This window comes from Martes martes (genome assembly GCF_963455335.1).
Source record: "Martes martes genome assembly, chromosome: 10".
NCBI lineage: Eukaryota > Metazoa > Chordata > Mammalia > Carnivora > Mustelidae > Martes > Martes martes.
This window is the reverse complement of record NC_137898.1, coordinates 5,182,753-5,202,460: the sequence shown is the minus strand read 5'-3', so window position 1 is coordinate 5,202,460 and position 19,708 is coordinate 5,182,753. Positions and strand designations below refer to the sequence as shown.

Sequence of the window (19,708 nt, the reverse complement as noted above, 5' to 3'; positions counted from 1 at the left end):
AGGGAAGCCGAGGGCCCCTCTGAGAACACAACACAAGGTTGGAAGCAACCTCAGTGAGCATCTCACACCACCAAGCACGTTGTACAGATGAGGAAACCGCTGCAGAGACAGAGAGGGACCTGCGTAGTTACACAGCAAGTCAGCAGCCAAGCACAGACTAGAGACCCAGGACTCCTGATTCCCAGTTCTAGCTCCTTTCTGGTGTCCGAGCCCTTCGGAGGGGACAGGTGAGAACAGACCTCTGGCAGCATGTGTGTGTGTGTGTGTGTGTGTCCAAATACTCATTAAAAATCCCAAGGAGGGGCGCCTGGCTGGCTCAGTCGGTAGAGCATGCAAATCTTGATCTTGACGTTGTGAGTTTAAGCCCTACGTCTGGCACAGCGATAACTTAAAAAAAACAACAACAAAAAACTAATGAGTTCGTGTGTGTGTGTCTGAAGACTCATTAAAAATTGTGAAGAGTTTGGGGTGCCTGGGTGGCACAGTTAAGCGTCCGCCTTTTGGTTTCAGCTCAGGTCGGAGATGGAGCCCTGAGTTGGGCTCGGTGCTCAGGACGGAGTCTGCTTAAAACTCCTTCTTCCTCCACCCCGTCCCCCCCCCTTAAATAAACAAACAAAAACCAAAAGCCAAACAAACCCTGAGGACTTTGTCTTCCTCTCCCTCCCCAGGGCCGTGCCTCAAAGACCTCAAGGTCCCAGGACCCTACAGCCCCACAGGTGTCAGGGGCAGAGGCTGGGTGTGACTGTTTCCCCTCCTTGCCTTCCAGGTAAACGCGACTGGACTTCTGCCTCCGGCTCCAGCTGGGCAGCTCAGGTAAGGGTGGCGGCCAGAGCTGTGAAAGCCGTGCTGAGTTACACGGGGGTAAAGAGAGAGACGGAGAGAGGAGGAGAGGGAAGAAAGAGAATAGCTAACGCTAGGTTCTTTTGTGGGTTTTCTTTCTTTCCTTTTTGTGGGTTTATTTTTTTGACCAGGGGAGGGGGGAGGGGGAGGAAGCTACTGTCCAGGGAAGGATGGGAAGGTGCTGGAAGCTTCCTGACAGCACCCTATGTAGACACATGTGAAACACTGTTGCACCGTGATGAGCCGTGGGGGGCCGTGCATGGAAGGCGTCTCTGAGGACCAGCAAGTCAGCTGAAACTGAGCCCGAGGAAGAGAAGGAGCCGGCGTGTGAGAAGGGGGACGTTTTAGGAAGGTCGGTTTGGTGCTGTATGGAGCGTGGACTGCAGGGACGGGGGAAGGCAGGAGACCGCTCAGCTCCTATAGTCATCCGGGTGACAGAAGATGGTGGCCGGAGCCAGGATGACAGCTATGCCATGTGTTTGGAAGACGGAGCAGTGAGGGCTTGCTGAAAAGCTGTAATATGTGGGGTGACAGAGGAGGGTCCAGGACGACTCCTAGTGTACGCGACTTACATGCCTGAGTACAGGTATTACTATTTACACTGTCTTCCCCCACCCCTCAAGGCAGGAACAGTCTCCCCGAGCATTCTGGAGAAGTCTGGTGATGCCGGAGGCTGAGGGCAAGGAGAGGGAGAAGCAAAGAGGCAGGGTCCGGCACTGCAGGCCAGGAGCTGGAGGGCAGCGGGCTGGGAGAAAAACACCACTCCTCAGGGCAGACAAACCCGCCCTAAGGAATGCAGGGGTGCCCAGGGCCCTTCGAAACACTAGGGAAGCTTGGTGCTGCGGGGCTCGAGCTCAGACAGTCCCTCTGGACTTCCACTTTGCAGACCCGCAGCCCAGGGCCCAGGGCGAGGGGTTAACTTCCCCGCGGACCAACCCCCTCCTTCTGCACACTCCTGGGGGCTCTTTAAAATGGCCACATAAACGCAATTCCACCCTCGTAAAACGTTTCCAGCGCTTCTCACCGGTGTCCCTCATCGTTTGGCAGGCTCCATCCCTCTGCAAGGCTCATGGACCACTTCCCTGTGCAAGGGGCAAAGCCCACGCGCCACTGACCCTCTCCTCTCGCTTCCCCAGCTAGATTCCCCGAGAACCTTCTGGTCTTCAAGGATCAATAACGGATCCTCGAAGCCAGAATGAACGGCCACTCTCCCACTCTGGGATCCTGCAGCAAACAGCTTTAATCTCTCTAGAGCTGGTGGTTCTGTGTCCGCGAGGATGGTCCAGCTCCAACCCCGGATCCAGGGAGGCGCCCGGAAGATCGTACTAAGCTACGCAGGAGGGCTCGCCCGCACATCTCAGCGCTCCGAGCCCGGTGCTCGCAGCCTCGCACCGGGTACCTCGTGCCCTGCGGCCGCGTCCGTGCTTCTCGCGCTCGGCGGCGCAGCCTCCGACGTCCCGCCGAGCCCGCCCGGCTCCCCAAGGGCGCGAAAAGGCCGGGGCCGGGGCTCCGCGTTTGCGTGACCCCGGCCAGGCCCCCCTCCCCCACCTTGGACTCCGTCACGTGACGGCGGAGCCGGCGAGCGTTTTTCTCACGTGACGGAGGCGCCCGCGCAGGGGCCAATGAGAACGCGGGGGAGGGGCTTCCGGGGGCGGCGCGCGGGAAGGGAACCCCGGGCCCCCGCCGCGGCGGGTGAGACCCGGAGCCGAGCTGCGGGCAGGCGGGGTAGGGCCCGCCGCGGGCCAGACGCGGGTCTCAGCTCCGTTGGGAGGCCAGGCCCGGCCTCGGCGCCGGCAGCAGCATGAAGTGTCTGGTCACGGGCGGCAACGTGAAGGGTGAGTTGGGGGCGACCGGGTTTGGGGGGCGGGGGCACGTGGGACCGCCGGAGACGCCAGCCTAACCCCCGTTTCCTTTCTCCTTCCCGCAGTGCTCGGCAAGGCCGTCCATTCCCTGTCCCGCATCGGGGAGGAGCTCTACCTGGAGCCCCTGGAAGACGGGGTGAGGGGGTGGGTGGGATTACAGGCGGGAGCCCGTTTCTCCCCGCGTCAGGCCAGATGCCCTCGGGCAGAGCTGTCTGCCGAGTTTGTCCGCCGCCCGTGGTCGGGCGTCAGTCTGGGCCCCGTCCTCTCCCCAGGCCGGTGTGTGAGTCCAGAGCCACTGCCCTCCCTGAAGTGCCTGGTGGCGGGTGGGAGCAACTAGGGGGGAAAAGGCGGACGGTTGTATAGGGCCCTTGCTGTGGGAGCAGTCGCTGCCGGGGACTCGGGGAGGGAAGGCTTCAGGAGAAGGCACCCGCTGACCGGAAGGAGAGGGAGGATTTCAACAGGTGATGGTGGAGGAGGAGGACATTAGGACGACTGTGTGAGCAAAAGCCGGCCAGAGGGCAGGGCCTGTCCCCTGATCGCGTCCTTCCCCCTGCTTTTCCTGGCCCAGCTCTCTCTCCGGACCGTGAACTCCTCTCGCTCTGCCTATGCCTGCTTCCTCTTTGCCCCACTCTTCTTCCAGCAGTACCAGGCGGCCGCCCCTGGTCAGGAAGCCCTGCGCTGTAAGATTTTGATGAAGGTGAGACCTTTCCCTCACCAACGGTGCTTGGTGTCCCCTCTGCTCTCTGTCGTTGGTCCCGCCCAGTATGTCTGCCCTGGGGGCATTCAGAAGGTGCTGACTGGGGAGGGGCATGTATGCAGGAGCAAGCAGGTGTAAAATGCGGTGAGGAGCATAAGAAAGACACCACAGAGGGTGATGGGAGATATGGTGAGGGTGGTTGATTCTGCCAGGGACCTGGGCGGTGGTGACATTCACTTTGGTCCTTGAAAAGTAAGCAGATCTTTCAAGGCACGCCAGACAGGTGTGTAACATCTTGAAGAGGGGCCTGGAAGGGTGTAAACATGCATGTTGTGGGCGCTCCTTTCCTGGTACGACACTGCGGAGCCTGGGATGGCCAGGGCCTGCGTGGGATTTGAGAGCTGGTTGGTGGAGACACAGCACCGGGCTGATGTGTTCCCCCCACTCAGTCATTCCTGGCCGCCTTCCGCTCACTGGCCATGGTGGAGAAGAGTGTGGAGAAATGCTGCATCTCCCTGAACGGCAGGAGCAGCCGCCTGGTGGTCCAGCTGCACTGTCGACACGGTGAGTGGGCGGCTGGCCGGTCCAGGGGTCCCTGCGGTGGAAGGGTGGAGGGCAGGTCAGCGAGACCCCCTGAGACCCTGTCTGCCCATCCAGGGGTGAGGAAGACTCACAACCTGTCCTTCCAGGACTGCGAGTCCCTGCAGGCCATCTTCGACCCAGCCTTGTGCTCGTATGTGCTCCGTGCCCCAGCACGGTGAGTGTGTCCTCCGGCTACAAACCGAGCCGTGGGTCTTGTTTTTTCCTTTGGAGCTTCCAGGGTCGATTTAAGAGGACACCTTCTTCTTCTTCTCTGTCTCTCTCTGAACCTCTGATCCAGACCAGCCTGCTCTCACGTGTCGGTCTGGCTGTTTAAGGGCAGAGGCTGGAATGGAGGAGGGCACCGCTCCTTGCACCTCAGTGTTCGGGAACCTGTGTTCTCCACCCCAAAGGTCCAGCTTGGCTTTCTGGCCACTTCCATGGACCCCTTCCGACTCCTATTTCAGAAAGCGCGTCTTTGGCTTCCCCTTAAGTCCTCTTTCCATGGCTTGAACAGCCTTGGAGGTCCGTCTCTAGCTCTGTGACTCGGGGGCTCACAGTTCTTCTCTGGTGTGGTCATCTTTCTGGGCCTGTTCTCCACTCAAGGGTAGCCTCTTTTCCTGTCTGTCTGGGCTGTCGCTTTGAGGAGTCCACAGGCCGAGGAAGGAGGCTGGACGGGGAGGTCATGGTCCAGGAGGGCTGCCTGAATAGGGTGCTGTGGGGGCGGGGCCGTGCGGGGAGAGTCAGAGCGGGGAGGCGGTGTGCCGGCCCAGGAGATGGGGACTCGGTGGAGGCAGAGGTCCCCGCAGAAGGCCAGTGTAGAGAGGCGTGGCTCTCCTCCCACCCTACACTGTGTGCCGCTTGCATTTGAGTAGCCCAAAGTCATGTTCGTTTCTTTTTGTAGCCATGGGGTGTGATCATTTGAAGTTCCCGTTGGGTCCTGACGGTCTGTTTTTTCTGAGTTCTGTTGAGATAATGCTGCTCAGGACTCCTTCGGGGAGAGAAAGAGGGACGGATCTCCTGTGGTCTGGATTTTGATGCTTTCTTTCTTTTTTTAAATGAACAATTGTTTTTCTTTTTCTCATGGACAGTTTCAGATTTGTGTGAAAGTGGATGCCTGCCCCTGTCCCATCGGTTGTGAGACAAATTCCAGATGTTATTTTCTATGTACATATTTGTCAACATGTATCCCTTAAAGGCGAAGATTGAAGGTCTTTTCTGTGGCCGCGTTTATAGGGATGGCCCAGGTGGGCTTTCCCACCCCTGGGAGGGCAGGTGCTGCCGGCCTGGTTTGGCCCAGTGCGAACAGCCCATCCTTTCTGTTGCCTCCTCTGGGCTCTGCTCTTGTCTGCCCCGTCCCTTGCAGGGGACTTCTGTCCCCCAGCAGCCGCCAAAGAAAGCTTCGGATGGGGCAGGAGCCACGTTCTGCTCACCTTGTCCTTCCCAGGGCGTGCTAGGGCCGGCACATGGTGGATCCCTTCGGACATGGTACACGGGTCGCAGCCCTGCCTCAGCTCTTGTGAGAGCGAAGCCGCGGGGCGGGGCTGAGCCTTGGGAGTGATGCTGTACCCCCTGCACAGGGTCCTGGGGGAGGCTGTTCTGCCCTTCCCCCCCGCGCTGGCAGAAGTGACGCTGGGCATTGGCTGTGGCCGCAGGGTCATCCTACGCAGCTACCAGGAGGAGGAGGCAGGTGAGAGAGCCAGACGTGGCCTCAGACAGGGGGTTAGAGCTGGGGTGGGAGGGGGGAGGGCCCGGAAGCCCAGGCTCTCCTGTCCCTCCCTCGGCAGACAGCTCCGTCAGAGCCATGGTGACTGAGATGAGCATCGGGGAGGAGGATTTCCAGCAGCTGCAGGCCCAGGAAGGGGCGGCCATCACTTTCTGCCTCAAGGAATTCCGGGTGAGGTTCCCCGCAGCACACTCCCTCCGCCGTCCTCCCCGCCCTGCCTGGGGCCTCACGGCTCTGCTTCCCCCTCCCAGGGACTCCTGAGCTTCGCGGAGTCCGCAAACTTGGCCCTTAGCGTTCACTTCGATGCACCAGGCAGGTAATTCCCGGCCTCAGGTCAGGGAGGGGAGGCTCTGGGAAGCCGGGAGCCCAAGGGCCCTGACCTTGCCCGGGACCTGCCGTGTGCCTAGGCCAGCCATCTTTGCCGTCAAGGACTCCCTGCTGGACGGACACTTTGTCCTGGCCACGATGTCAGAGTCAGACCTGCACTCCCCAGCCCTGTGCTCCCCAGAGTCCCGCAGGCTGGTGCCTCCCCTCCAGGCTCACAGGTGAGGCTGCCCACCTGCCGGCCAGCTCCTCCCCACCCCCATCCCTCCACACCCTGGCCCCCTGGCCCCCTGGCCCCAGCCTCCTGCCTGCAGCTTGCGCACCTCCCCCAGCTCGCACACTTCCTGTCAAGCCCAGCCCCTCCGGGGCTCACAGCCCCTTCCAGCCCCTCCGGCTCAGCCTTCCTGGTCAGCTGTGCTCAGAGAGCCCTCCTCCCACCCAGGGAAGTGTCCCCAAGGTCGGGCTGGCTTCCTTCTCTGGCTGAGTCCTCCCTTCTGAGCCTCTTCCTGGGCCAAGGAGGGAACGGGCTGCCGGGAGGCAGGGGGCTGGCTGGGGCTGGGGAGAGCAGGTGGCTGGAAGGGCAGGTGGGCTGGGAGGACGACGGGCCCAGCGTAGCCGAAGCAGAGGAAGTTTGGTCTGGCCCCCCGCCCAGCACGTCCCTGGGCCCCAGTGCTCTCCAGCTCTGTCTCCGGGGAGGGCAGAGGCTTTGGCCCCAGGTGGCCTAACTCAGAGGACTCGATGCTTCTCCACCCCAGCTGAGCTAAACCGGCTCCCAGGATGCTTCCCTCAGGCCCCTATCTGAACTCCGATCAAACGGAGTTTGATCCACGCCTTGCAGGAAGCCACCACTTAACCTCAGCATCCTTCCCCCAAATGAGAAAGTAATGAAGCCCAGAGATCAGCAGTGGGTGGTCACGAGGCTTCTACTGCTCTCTCAGTCCTCTAAAGTGGGGTCCTGCCTCTGTACCCTCTTCTCTCCGTGTGGTTCACTGACGCCCTCTCCCTGCCAGCAGCACGCCCCACCTGGATGACTTCGCCAATGACGACATCGACTCTTACATGATCGCCATGGAAACGACTGTGGCCAGTGAGGGCTCCCGGGCAGGACCCTCCTTCCCCCTTTCCCCCGGCCCCCCGCCCCCCTGTAGCCCCAGCCCCTACCCTGAGGACCATGAAGCCGAGCCCAGTACAGACTCTGGGACTCCCCCACCCAAGAAGGTAGGGGTTGGAGATGGAGCCGGGGGTGGGAGGCAAGGAGGGAGCCTCCAGAACTCACTCTGCTTCCTCTGTTCCCCTTCCAGTTCCGCTCGCTGTTCTTCGGCTCCATCCTCGCCCCTGCACACTCCCCTCCGGGCCCCAGCCCTGTGCTGGCTGAAGACAGTGAGGGTGAAGGCTGAACCGAGGACAAGCCTGTGTCCGGAGGCTCCGGACTAGATGAAGCCACAGCCGCCCGCTTCCCCCGGCAGCAGCCCAGGGATAGGGCTGCTGTCCACCCCGCCGGGTGGTCAAGGTGGGCTGAGCTGAGCTGAGCTGAGCTGAGCGCCGGTCCTGCTGCCGGTCCTGCTGCCACTCCAGGCGCCTCCTGGCCACCTGGACGAGGCCGGGTCCCATCTCATCAACTTCCAACCAATCATGTCTGTTCCTAGGCTTGGCACTGAGCTGCCACCTGATGGAATGTCCCTCACCTATCACCCAGCCCCTCTGTAGGCCTTTAGGCCAGACTCCAACCATGTGGCTAGGGCTGGACACCTGCCTTCCCTAAGCGTACCTCCCTAAGACAAAAATCACAGAGGGGCTATTGGCCCCCGCCGGTCTCCCTTCTTTGCCAATCATGACCTGTCACTCCCCCAAATCCCGGGCACATCTTTGGGATCTCTTGTGGCCAGCTAACTTTTTCTTCCTTTCTCTGTGCCGTCTGGCCCTGGCTTGGGATTCTAAGTCCCTGTGGACCTGAGCCTGTGGCTGGGATTACCCTGGCTGGGGCCTCGTGCCCAGCAAGCCTGTCCTCCCAAGTGACCCTGGATAGAAGGGCTGCCAGCCCAGTACTTGGGACAAGGGAGACAGAGGCCATGGCGAGAATCCAGCTTTGACCTTTATTCAAGAGACCAGATGGGTTGCCCCAGGATCTGTCTGCTGGCCCTGAGGCCAAGCAAGGCTGGAAACCCACATCTGGCCCTGCTTTGCCCTGAGCTGCAGCCTCGGCCCCAGGATCCTGCGTGCGACCACTGCAGGTGCAGGCGGAAGGAGCCCTGGGGGATTGGACGCTGCTATTGATTCATTAAAAAAGAAAAATACACCAAGGCTCCGTGTTCCCCATGACAGGTGGGCCTGGGGGGCCAGCATGAACCACCCCCCACGGCCGCATAATTTCTGTACAATCCACCACCTGGGGCAGAGTGCGGGCACGCAGAGGCTATTTCTTGGCTTTGGCGGAGTTGCGGGGCGGGGTGATGGGCCGGCCTCCAGGGTTCAAGCCACTGAACTGCCCGTATTTCCCCTTGTTCTTGTCTGCGGGCTTGAGGATCTGAAAGAGACAGAGCTGGTCAGGCTCACGGGCTAAGCCACGGAGTCAGAGGCCACTACCTTTCCCATCCCCACCTGGAAAGAGCACATGAGCGTCTCGTCCACACTCATCATGGCGCCTGCATTGTCAAACTCGCCACAGTAGTTGGGAGCCGAGAAGAGTGTCACCAGCTGCCGCTTGGCAAAGAACTCATAGCCATCTTCCACCACCTGGATGAGGATGGGGGCAGTCGGCTCAGCAGGTGCTGGCTACCCAGCCCCCGTGCCCACCCGCCCCAGAGCTGCTGGCCCACCTGGTGTGCCCGGCAGATGAGATCCAAGTCGTGCTTGTGCAGAAACTTGGCCACCACCTCGGCCCCAAACGTAAAGGAGACACCACGGTCATTCTCGCCCCAGCCCTGCACGTCCTTGTCAGGATCCGACCACAGCAGGTCACACAGCAGGCCCTGGTCAGGCACGTCTGTGGGCCGCATGATACGCCGAATCTGTTCCATGGACTGCAAGTCTGGGGACAGGCCTGGGGGAGCATGGGAGGGGACAGGTCACTTCCTCAAGCCTCAAAGATCCCCTGCCCCACAAAGCTTCTGCTGGTCAGTCTCCCCTCCACCTGCCACCCCCTGGCGCTCTCCCAAAGTCCCAGGAGTCCAGGCAGGCAGAAATCATCCCCTTTGGCCTCGAGGACCACAGAGCTCTCTGAACAAAGGAGACAGTCCACGCACAACGCCAAGGCCAAAGCAGGGGCGAGTGGAATGGAGTACTGGGGAGGGGTGGCAGGGACTTCCTGGAAGAAGTGACATGCAAAGCCGGAGCCCTGGGAGAGCTGGCAATACATCCCCCCAGCCCCCAGCCTCCTCCCAGGGCCCCCGGGGATGTGGCCCAGGGGCTCTTCCTTCCCAGACACGCGCCCAGAGCCACCCTCACCTCCGTGGCAGCAGAAGATCTTCTCATCCACGATGGCAGCGATGGGCAGGCAGTTGAAGCAGTCGGTAAAGGTTTTCCACAGTTTAATGTTGTAGCGTCTCTTGCCTGTCGGGAGCAATGAGAGGCCTCAGGAGGCCTGTCTGCCGCACACCCAGCCCGGGTCTCTGGGCCCTCCGGGGCACTCGGCGGGCAGTCCAGACACAGCTGGGAGCAGGCAGTGGCAGACAAGAAGAGACACCCCCCTGCCCCCACCCTGCTGCCTACCAGCCTTCCTAGAATTCTAAAGCAGCTGAGTCTGCAGGAACCTGAGTTCCAATCTGGAACAACCCACCCCCAGCCGGGGAGCAGGCCAGGCCAAGACCAGGTCTGGTTTATCTCAGCTTCGGGTCGGCAGAATCCAGTCCAGAGAGGCATCCTAAGTGCTTAAGGGATATGCTGGAGGGGCGTGTCATGAGGCAGGGCCCTGCTCGAGGACACTGGGTAGTCTCCAGTCAGCAGCCATTCACCAGACCCCTCCTGAGCGCCAGACCCCAGGCCAGGAGGGCAGGGGAGCCCCCCGCATAGATCTCAGTCTGCAGGTATCTGTAGACACCGGTACCTTTACTGCCAATCCAACGTGAGGGTCTCACTGGATAGCCGAGTCACTTAAGGACTTGGGAAGTCTACTCACACTCATCATAGAAACCGTAGATGCGGTTGATGCTGGCACACTCGTGGTTCCCACGGAGCAGGAAGAAGTTCTCGGGGTACTTGATCTTATAGGCCAGCAGCAGGCAGATGGTCTCCAAAGACTGCTTGCCCCGGTCGACATAGTCCCCCAGGAAGAGGTAGTTGCTCTCTGGAGGGAAGCCACCGTACTCAAATAGCCGCAGGAGGTCGTAGTACTGGCCATGGATGTCACCTGTGACCAGGGAACTGGTTCAGCGCTAGGGGCAGGGGCCACACTTGAACCCAGGGCCAAGTCTGGGCACCAGGGAGCAGCACTGCAAGGACTTCGGGGGCAAGGGACAGGGAACGCCACTTTCAGAAAGCAAAAGGGGCCGAGGCGGGGGGCTCACCGCAGATCTTGAGGGGTGCCTCCAGCTCCAGAAGGATGGGCTGGCTCAGGAAGATCTCTCGTGATTTGAGACACAGACCACGGATCTCGTTCTCTGTGAGCTGTACATTCTTTCCAGGCCGCGAGCCCTGCACTGGGGACGGAACGGGGCGTCAAGGCTCTCGTCCCTCAGGCAGGAGGAAGGTGGGCGACACAAGTGGTCCTGTGGGCACATCTGAGGGCGCCTGGGTCTCCTGGGCCCCTCCTTGCCCATGGGCAGCTGTTGCTGCTGAGCCTCCAAGGATGGGACCCCTCGAGGGGTTCTGCTGGGCGTCGGGGGGGCCTGCCACCCAACAGCCCAACCCACAGCGCACGATCCCTGGGAGGGGTGGAGCTAGATTTCTTAGGCTTCTCCTCCACCCCCAGGAGTGCAGGCCAACCTGTGCGCCCCCGGCCCAGGAGAGGGGGTGCTCCCCGTGCCAGAGCGTCCCCGGAACGTCCCAAGCGCCCCGCGCCTTGGCGGGGGGCGGCTGTGGACGCGGGTCCTCGAGGCCCGTCCCCGCCCAGTCTAAGCTGGCCCTGGGAGGGGCAGGCCCGCCCGCGCACCACTTCCGGGCCCGGCAGGGGGCCAGGGCGCGGCGCGCACCGACGTCCCCCGCCCCGGCCAACCTTCCAGCAGGCGCCCGATGATAGAGTCCAGGTTGAGCTTCTCGCTGTCGGACATGGCGGCGCCGCCGCTCCGGCCCAGCAGCTCCGGGCCCAATCCTGCCGCCCGCCCTCCCGCTGCCTCCTTCCGGCCTGGCGCTCCTTCCGCCCGCCCCGGCCCGCCCCGGCCCGCCGCCCCGCCTCGCCCCGGCCCGCCGCCCCGCCTCCTAGGCCTGCCGCCCCGCCCCGCGCGCTGCCCCCGCGCTCTAGCGCCCCCTCTGGACGCCGGGCGCAGCGGCTGCGGCGGTCTGGGGGCGGGGCATGGGGAAGGGGCGGGTCTTGGGCTGGGTTTGGTCTGTCTAGGACGAAGCCTGGCCGGTGGGTGGAGCTTGATGGGGCGGGGTTCAGTCTGGTTCCGCCCCTAGGAGCGACCCGTTCCGAGAACAGGGCGCCGGAAGTACCGTGAAAGTTGTTTTTTTCTATCAAAGGCTAACCAGCCGTTCCCACCCTGGGCGGGAGTGTGGTGTGTGCACATTAAAAACCGAGTCTCCAAACGCTGCGGATTAAGTCCTCGCAGTGCCAAAAAGGAAACTGAGACTCAGAGATAGCAGGGGGCTGATCCAAGACCCTGGCGTCCACCTCCTGAGTCTCTGTGGCCCCCCAGGCAGCCGGCCAGACCAAGACACCTGCTGCTACACTCTGAACCCAACTTGGTCCGCACTGTGGTGCACGCTAAATTAGTATTTTTTGTAAGATCCACTGTTACCTGCTGAGTGCATAGTAATGCCGTATTATGTGCATATTCAAAGCATTACCTTGTAAAGAGCAAATATTAAATAAACCAATCTTTTGGTTTTTTAAATATTAAGTAAACCAATCTTGAAATTTTAAAAGTACTTTACTTATTTATTTGACAGAGATCACAAGGAAGCAGAGAGAGGGGGAAGTAGGCTCCCCACTGAGCCAAGAGCCCAATGTGGGGCTTGATCCCAGGGCCTGAGACCATGACCTGAGCCAAAGGCAGACACTTAACTGACTGAGCCACTCAGGTCTCCCTGGAATTCTGAATTGCTTTACATGCTGATAACCTCAAAACTGGAGGGGGCCTGGCCTCTGTACTGCGAGGGTGGGTCCTGGCCCCTTCACACCCACCGCAGGAACCCAAATCTGCAGCCATTCAGCCCATGGGGAGGAGAGGGGAGGGGAGGAGCCCACAGCCCTGGGCAGGCCGGAAGAGCCTTGGAGAGGAAGGGGTGATCACCCCCCCACACACTTGGGAGGGGAGTGTGGGAGGGGCCCCCAGCGGGTTGCTGAGGCTGCCCAGAGGAGGAAGTGAGAGGAGGAGGTGAGGTGCAGCAGGGAGGTAAGCTGGCCTGGGGGGGCAGGGGCTGAGTCTGGGGCTGGGCCTCCATCCAGAGGCCTGGCTTTTCTGCCACTTCAGGGCCCTCCCCCCACCCCAATAAAAGAGGGGCCAGAAGGGGCTTGGTGAGATGCCTTGATGCCTCTCCCCTCTGAACCCTGCAGCCAGGTCCCTGGGCTGGGGATCGGCTGGATGGGAGCCCAGGTCCCAGGCTGGCCAGAAGCAGCCTCTCACACTGGCTTTCTCCACATCCTACAGCCCGTGGTAGCTTGGGTCTGGGGCACCATGGCCCAGGCCCTGGGGGAGGACCTCGTACAAACTTCCGAGGGGCAGGATGACTCCAGCTCTTTGGGGTCCGACTCCGAGCTGAGTGGGCCCGGCCCATATCGCCAGGCTGATCGCTATGGCTTCATTGGGGGCAGCTCAGCAGAGCCAGGGTAAGAAGGGAAGGGATTGGGGGGCAGTGGGGTGCTGGGATTGAGGTTGGGGGCTGAGGGCTGAATTCTGGAGTGAGGCTCAACCTCGAGGGTCCTGGAGGGTCTGGGGACTCAGCCAGTGTCACCCCTCTTCATGCTCTGGGTGGAGTCCTAAAGCCGGCAGGGACAAGGCAGCAGTGTCCCTCATATGCCTCTTTTACCCCCAACCTCTCAGACTTTGCACCTATCCTTGGAAGCAAATAGTCTTCCCCTATTAATCTGCCCCCAAAATCCCAGAACCCAACCAAAGAACCCACACCTCTACCTCTCCCCTCTCCCATTTCCAATATACAGACAGGAAAACAATCCAGAATCGAACTTGCCCAAGGTCACACAGCAGATCAGATGGAATCAGATTAGAACTCAGGACTCCTGGCTTCTAGTCCACGGATCTGTCCACCTTGCTTCTCTTAATGAGTTGTCTGTGTTCCTATCTTAGAGGACAGCCAGCCGGTCCCTCCCCCAACACACACCTACACACCCCCTTCAGTCTCTCCTGCTTCTGCCACATCAGAGCCACATCCTTTCTTATCCCTATGACAACCACGGGCCGCTCCTGGGTGACAGGTTACCCCCCAGGGCCCCCCAGAGATCTCCAGGGCCAGGAGCTGAGCTTCCCAGGGCAGCATGGAGAATGGCAGATGTGGGCCCTGGGTAACGGCTAGCCAATGCCCCCGTGCCTGTGCCATGTGCCCGCAGGCCAGGTCATCCTCCTGCAGACCTTATCCGCCAGCGGGAGATGAAGTGGGTAGAGATGACCTCGCACTGGGAGAAAACCATGTCTCGGCGGTACAAGAAGGTGAGGGGAGCATGGGGCTCCCCGTCTCAACCCACTCTGCCTCTGCCCCTGCCCTGGTAAAATTTACCCCTCCTGTGTCCCAGCACCTCCTGCCTTTGTCCCCCCTCCCACCCAAAGCGCCCCTTGCCCCATGACAGGCTGGGGCTGGGATGTGCCAGCAGGAGCGAGGGATGCTGGTCTGGCTCATCTGACTTGGCCTTGGCCTCACCCGCAGGTAAAGATGCAGTGCCGGAAAGGCATCCCCTCGGCTCTGCGGGCCCGCTGCTGGCCCCTGTTGTGCGGGGCCCATGTGTGTCAGAAGAACAGCCCAAGCACCTATCAGGTAACTGTTGCCAGGGGTCCCTGCCTCCCCTTTCCTCGCCACTCTGAGCCCTCACACCCACCTTGCTGGCCGCCCGCAGGAACTGGCCGAAGCCCCTGGAGACCCGCAGTGGATGGAGACCATCAGCCGGGACCTGCACCGCCAGTTCCCTCTACACGAGATGTTTGTGTCGCCCCAGGGTCACGGGTAGGCGGCCAGTGACACCCAGGGACCTCCAGCCCCACAGCCTCCGGGGCCATCAGCCTGGACCCCTAACACAGCTTTATAGCCTGGGAAGAGGCCCCCTGAGGGTGGGGGAGGGGAACATGGAGGACCGGCCCTGATGGGGTCTCCTGGCACAGGCAGCAGGGGCTCCTGCAGGTACTCAAGGCCTACACCTTGCATCGGCCTGAACAGGGCTACTGTCAGGCCCAAGGCCCTGTGGCCGCCGTGCTGCTCATGCATCTGCCCCCAGAGGTGAGTGCCCTCAACCCCACTCCAGAGGCTTGGGACCCTGAAACCCAAATCTCAGGAATCCATGACCCCCAACCCTGGGGACTTGGACTTCAGGCCCCTGAGACCCTTGACCCACATCCTAGTGACCTATGGACCTAGTCATCCTGGGCTCTGGATCCATGACCGCCACCCCCCCCCCCAACCCCAGGAACTCTGGACTCAGGGACCTGGGATCCTTAACTCCCAGATCCTGTCCTAGCGACCTAGGGCTTCACGACCACCATCTTCAGTGAGCTTCAAGCCCAACGACATTGACTCCAGGAACCTGGGACCCCTGGCCCCTGCTCCCTGCCCCAGTGACCTAAGAATCTGGACATCATCACCTTGACCTCATGACTCCCAATTCTGAGCCCTGTGACTATTATCTCAATGACCCCAAGAGCTCAGGACTTGAACTTTGGGATCCTCCCAACCCTTGACCATAGAGTCCCAAATCCGTGACTATGAAATTCAACATCATGAACCCTATGACTTCCGACTCCCTAAAACCCATTGGTAGGCCTCTGGCCCGTGGGGAGACTTTCAGTAAGAGCCGGAGCTTAGGCTCTGGGCTCCAGAGTCACCCCGGAGGGTACAGAGGACCCTCCCCTGTGCTCCTGTCCTCTACCCTGCGGTTCCTTCTGTGATCCCCTGGGTGGGGGCGCTTACGGCCTGTGCCCCTACCCAGGAGGCCTTCTGGTGCCTGGTACAGATCTGCGAGGTCTACCTCCCCGGCTACTATGGGCCTCATATGGTGAGAAGCTGGGAGGGGGCCGGAGGGCGCCGGGAGGGACTGGGCAGGCGGGCAGGGGACGACGGGTGATGGAGAGGGGCAGGGCCTGGGCTCCGGGAGTGGACGTGCTGACCGACGCGGCTGCAGGAGGCCGTGCAGCTGGACGCCGAGGTGTTCATGGCTCTGCTTCGACGGCTGCTCCCGCGCGTGCACAAGCATCTGCAGCAGGTGGGCGTCGGGCCTCTGCTCTACCTGCCCGAGTGGTTCCTGTGTCTCTTCGCCCGCTCCCTGCCCTTCCCCACCGTGCTGCGTGTCTGGGATGCCTTCCTCAGCGAGGGTGAGTGGACAGCTGGAGGGGAGGCGTGGCCTGGGCTGGGAGCCTCGGGGTGCGCACAGGGACGAGAGTGCCAGCTCCGCTCTGCCCCACCTGCCACTGCCAATCCTGGTCCCGGCTGTAGGTGCCAGAGCGTGCCGAGGCTGATGGCGTCGGGTTGGCTCTGGAGGGAGCAGCCCAGCCCCCGCCTGCCGTGCGATGACTGGCCACCCCTGCCTCTGTGACGAGACTCCCGGAGGGAGGGAGGCTCTGCTGGGGGCGGGCTGGGGCCAGGGAGGGGCTCCCCGCACAGGGATGTGGAACAGAGCTGGGGAGATCCCAGCAGCGGGGCTGTTTGGGGACTGGGCTCAGTGAGCATGGCCAGTGCCAGGGACAGGGCCGGTAGGAGTGGAAGAGCACTGGGTGAGCCCTCGCTGTGCCCTGCTTGGCTGTAGGACGCCGGGACCACTGGGTGAACGACTCTTACATTCTGGTGAGGGTGGGGATGGGAGCCAACGGCAACCAAATTAACAAGATATTTATAGGGACGCCCGCCTGGCTCCTTGGTGGAGCATGTGACTCTTGATCTCGGGGTTGCGAGTTCAAGCCCCATGTTGGGCACAGAGCTTTAAAAAAAAAAGGTATTTATAGATTGTTATAAGTGCCATGAAGAAAATAAAGCAAGGGGTGTGACAGAGTGTTAAGGGAACAGTAGGAGGAGAGTGCTGTTTCCAAGATGCTTTGGGCCTCTCCATGGGGGCGGCGGACTTGCAGGGCGCCGTGGAGGCCGGGAGGCCAGGAGAGACACTGTCCACATGGTCCAGGCTGCTGCCGACTTGGGGGTGTGGGTGTGGAGAGAGAGGAAGCCAGAGAGGTCAGGCCAAGAGTGGGGGGAGTTTGGGGCAGAGCTGAGCGGGACGTTTTAGGACTTTGGGGCTCTGTCTCCGAACCCCCATCAGTAACCCACCTGCATTCTGTTCTCTATGGGTTGTCTGGCAGTTACAACCGGAAAATGGCAGAAATCAGTCAGTACGTTTATTGAGCACCTGCTATGTGCCCAGTTGGCTACAGGCCCCCTTAGAGCTCTGGTCACAGGTGTCCAAGCTGCCATCTATGTGTCACCACCCCTCCAGCCCCAGATCTCAAGGACCAGGCAGGGCAGGCGGAGCCCTTTGTCCTCTCCTCCGAGCACGGGACAGGCAATGTCACAAGCTCTGTTTCGTCATGGTGATGACCCGAGTGGTGGTGATCATTTCTTTACGAGGCACGGTCGTCACTAGGCCTCACTGGTCCCCAGACTCGAGGCTACCTGGAAGGGATTCTGAGGCTGTGGGACAGCCCAAGGTCACACCTGTGCGTGCCCGTGAGTGTGCACGCTTGGGTGTGTGCTCGCCTGCCCTACGCTCTTGGCTTAGCGGCGAAGAGCTCTGGTGAGAATCTCTCTAGAAAGAGAAGGTCATAGAACTGAGCTGGAAAGGCCTTCTTCGCAGGGACCAGCTGCCGAGGCGCAGAGAGCAGGTGTGGGGAGTTGTGTCCCCTCGCTGCCGGCACGCTGCTCTGCCCGGAAGCATCAGCCCCCACATCGCGGTCCCACTGTGCTCCTGGTCTGAGTCAGGCTGCAGAGCTGCGGGAGGGTGGAAGGCGTCTGGCGGAGGGCAGGGTCAGGTACAGAACCGAGGAGGGGCAGGGTTGGCCCTGCACTGAGTGAGCCCCCTGGCCCGCAGGCGTGAAGGTGCTGTTCCGAGTGGGGCTAACGCTCGTGCGCCTGGCACTGGGCACCACAGAACAGCGCCTGGCCTGCCCCGGGCTCCTGGAGACCCTCGGTGCCCTGCGAGCCATCCCACCCACTCAGCTGCAGGAGGAGGTCTTCATGTCCCAGGTGGGTGCCCCCCGCCGCCTTGCCTTCCACAATGGCGCAGCCCCGGCTGCTCAGGTGGGGAAACTGAGTCACACAGCCAGAAGTCAGAGTGAGCCCCGGGGCCCAGTTCCTGTCCTCTGAGCAGCAGAAAAGCTGAAAACCCCAGGCTTCAAAGTAGCTTTCTACGGTTCCCTTAGTGAGTCTGGCTGTCAGTCCCTCAGCCCTCAGCCACTTCCTGGGGCTGTGTCCTGCCCGCCCTGTGGGGACCTCACGGTTTCCTGCCCCTCCCCCTCCCCCCCCCCCCCCCCCGGTCTGGGCACACTCACTACCAGCCACTCCCCACAGGTGCACAGCGTGGCCCTCTCTGAGCAGGACCTGCAGCGGGAAATCAGGGTCCAGCTGGCCCGGCTGCCCGAGTCCGCATCCGGGCCACCCCCCAGACCTCAGGCCCGCCTGCCTGGGGCCCAAGCCATCTTCGAGGCCCAGCAGCTGGCCGGGGTGCGAGGAGGCACCAGGCCCGAGGTGCCCCAAATCGTGGTGCAGCCCCCAGAGGAGCCCAGGCCGCCACGGCGCAAGCCCCAGACCCGAGGCAAGACCTTCCACGGGCTCCTGACTCGGCCCAGGGGTCCCCCTCTCGAGGGCCCCTCCAGGTCTCATCGAGGCTCCACCTCCTTCCTGGATACCCGGTTCTGAAGGTTCGACTTCTGAGGGCATCATGGACTCGGTGTCCCCGAAGCCCGATTGCCCGATGGGCTGATGCTCGCCTCAGAAACGGGCCCTGCACTTTACCGCTGGGGTCTGGCGTCTCCCTGGCCCGGGACTGTGCGGCGCGAGGACGAAGGCAGGCCGCGGAGTGCGGTGTCGCGGGCCCGGGTCCGCCGTTCTCCCGCGGAGCCATCCTGGTGCCCCCACCCTCGCAAACATGGAAGCGGGCGCCGAAGGAGTGTGGGGTGCAGGGCACCTGGCTGGGCTAGGGGACCCCAAAGGGCTCCTGGAGAGGCCTAGAATAAAGGCTCACTGAGCAGAAGCCTGGATGGATTTGGATGGAATGCTCCCCACCCCCTCCTCCTCCCACCCTCCCCACGCCCCCCTCCCCGAGTTCCCACGGGACACACCGCAGCTGCCCATTGGCTGCTGAAAGCTGTTTACCAGCCACAGGATCCAATGGGGAGCCACCTCGCCTAGCCTCTTGCGGGCAGGTAAGGCTCTGGCACCTGCGGGAGGAAGGGACCCCAAGTGGAGGCTGGGCTCGGAAGTGGGGGTCTATCTCCTACTCTTCCCCTCCTCCCAGGTTGGTTCAGGACCCCCAGGGGCTGGGGGACTCTAACCCAAGTCTGCCCCCCACTCATGGTCCTGTCTGGCTCTCAAAGACAGCCAGGCCAGAACAAAAGCCTACTGTACCAGGACAAAGGAGAAAGGTCCCACGGGCCCTTGCCCACCCCTAAAGCCCTGGTTGCGCCCCCTCGGGACTGCCACCATGGAAACTCCCTCCCACACTTGATAATTGCCCCTGTGGGTGCCTGGGGTACCCGTGACATGAGCCATCACCAGGACAACAGGGCAACAGGGCTGGCTCCAAGGCCGGCTTGTGTCCCTACAGTGCCTGTTCCAGGGTGCTTTGCCTCCCCGGGGGCCCGCCCCAGCAGGGGGAAGGGTGGCAGGGCATGGCAGGACTTTGGAGCAGTGGGAGAAAGCACCTGGACTCCTGTTTCCACGGTGGAATATTCAACCTGCGAGTCCCAGTGGCTGGGCTGGAACACTGGCCTGGCTGCTGATCAGAGCCCTGATTCGGAATGCTCTGGCGACAGGGCACTCGCTCTTACACATGTTCATTTCGTGCTTAGCATGTGCCTGGCCAGGCCCTGGGTCTCGGGCAGACCATCCCATACCCAGGGGAGCCTACTGCCGAGAGGAGGGAACATGGAGGTCCAGACCCAGGTCTGCAGAGTTTCCTGGGGGAAACTGAGGCTCGGGAGGGGAGGGCATTTAGCCAAGATCTCGCAGCATGTGGCAGACCCCAGGTTTACCCCCGCCTCCACATCAGCAGACATGAACCTGTCCCCTACAACTGGGCGCTCACCCAGGTCTGTCCTCCTGGGGATGCTCTCTCTCCTGCTCCCACCCACACCCTTGGCCCTGCCCCAGCCTGAGTCCCAGCCCCTTGGAATGTGGGGCAGCATCTGGGCCCTTGGGAGTTAAAGAGAACCTCCAGGGCCCTCC

The 19,708-nt window shown here is 61.8% G+C and overlaps 3 protein-coding genes across 5 annotated transcripts; 2 read left to right on the top strand and 1 right to left on the bottom strand.

Moving 5' to 3' along the window:
- Positions 1-2,478: 2,478 nt before the first annotated feature.
- Positions 2,479-8,308, top strand: RAD9A (RAD9 checkpoint clamp component A). 2 transcript variants are annotated; one of them, XM_080815672.1, is made up of 11 exons: positions 2,479-2,675; positions 2,768-2,838; positions 3,271-3,399; positions 3,849-3,963; positions 4,057-4,156; positions 5,559-5,668; positions 5,766-5,875; positions 5,956-6,020; positions 6,112-6,249; positions 7,042-7,246; positions 7,330-8,308. In XM_080815672.1, exons 1-11 carry the CDS (start codon positions 2,642-2,644, stop codon positions 7,423-7,425), a joined length of 1,173 nt encoding a protein of 390 aa, XP_080671798.1. In that variant the 5' UTR covers positions 2,479-2,641; the 3' UTR covers positions 7,426-8,308. The 2 variants fall into 2 exon arrangements, with proteins under 2 accessions (XP_080671798.1, XP_080671797.1); XM_080815671.1 differs by having other exon boundaries at positions 2,538-2,675; positions 5,742-5,875.
- Positions 8,103-11,328, bottom strand: PPP1CA (protein phosphatase 1 catalytic subunit alpha). The gene is made up of 7 exons (XM_080815673.1): positions 11,178-11,328; positions 10,531-10,662; positions 10,143-10,373; positions 9,473-9,577; positions 8,845-9,068; positions 8,627-8,761; positions 8,103-8,552 (listed from the first exon to the last, which is right to left on the bottom strand). Exons 1-7 carry the CDS (start codon positions 11,230-11,232, stop codon positions 8,442-8,444), a joined length of 993 nt encoding a protein of 330 aa, XP_080671799.1. The 5' UTR covers positions 11,233-11,328; the 3' UTR covers positions 8,103-8,441.
- A 1,147-nt stretch (positions 11,329-12,475) lies between these two features.
- On the top strand, positions 12,476-18,521 carry TBC1D10C (TBC1 domain family member 10C). Of its 2 annotated transcripts, none has more exons than XM_080817492.1 (10): positions 12,476-12,516; positions 12,772-12,950; positions 13,689-13,788; positions 14,003-14,110; positions 14,190-14,296; positions 14,452-14,566; positions 15,273-15,338; positions 15,534-15,654; positions 17,355-17,509; positions 17,834-18,521. In XM_080817492.1, the coding sequence occupies exons 2-10, from the start codon at positions 12,799-12,801 to the stop codon at positions 18,179-18,181; spliced, it is 1,272 nt and encodes a 423-aa protein (XP_080673618.1). In that variant the 5' UTR covers positions 12,476-12,516; positions 12,772-12,798; the 3' UTR covers positions 18,182-18,521. The 2 variants fall into 2 exon arrangements, with proteins under 2 accessions (XP_080673618.1, XP_080673617.1); XM_080817491.1 differs by having other exon boundaries at positions 15,465-15,654.
- Positions 18,522-19,708: the final 1,187 nt, after the last annotated feature.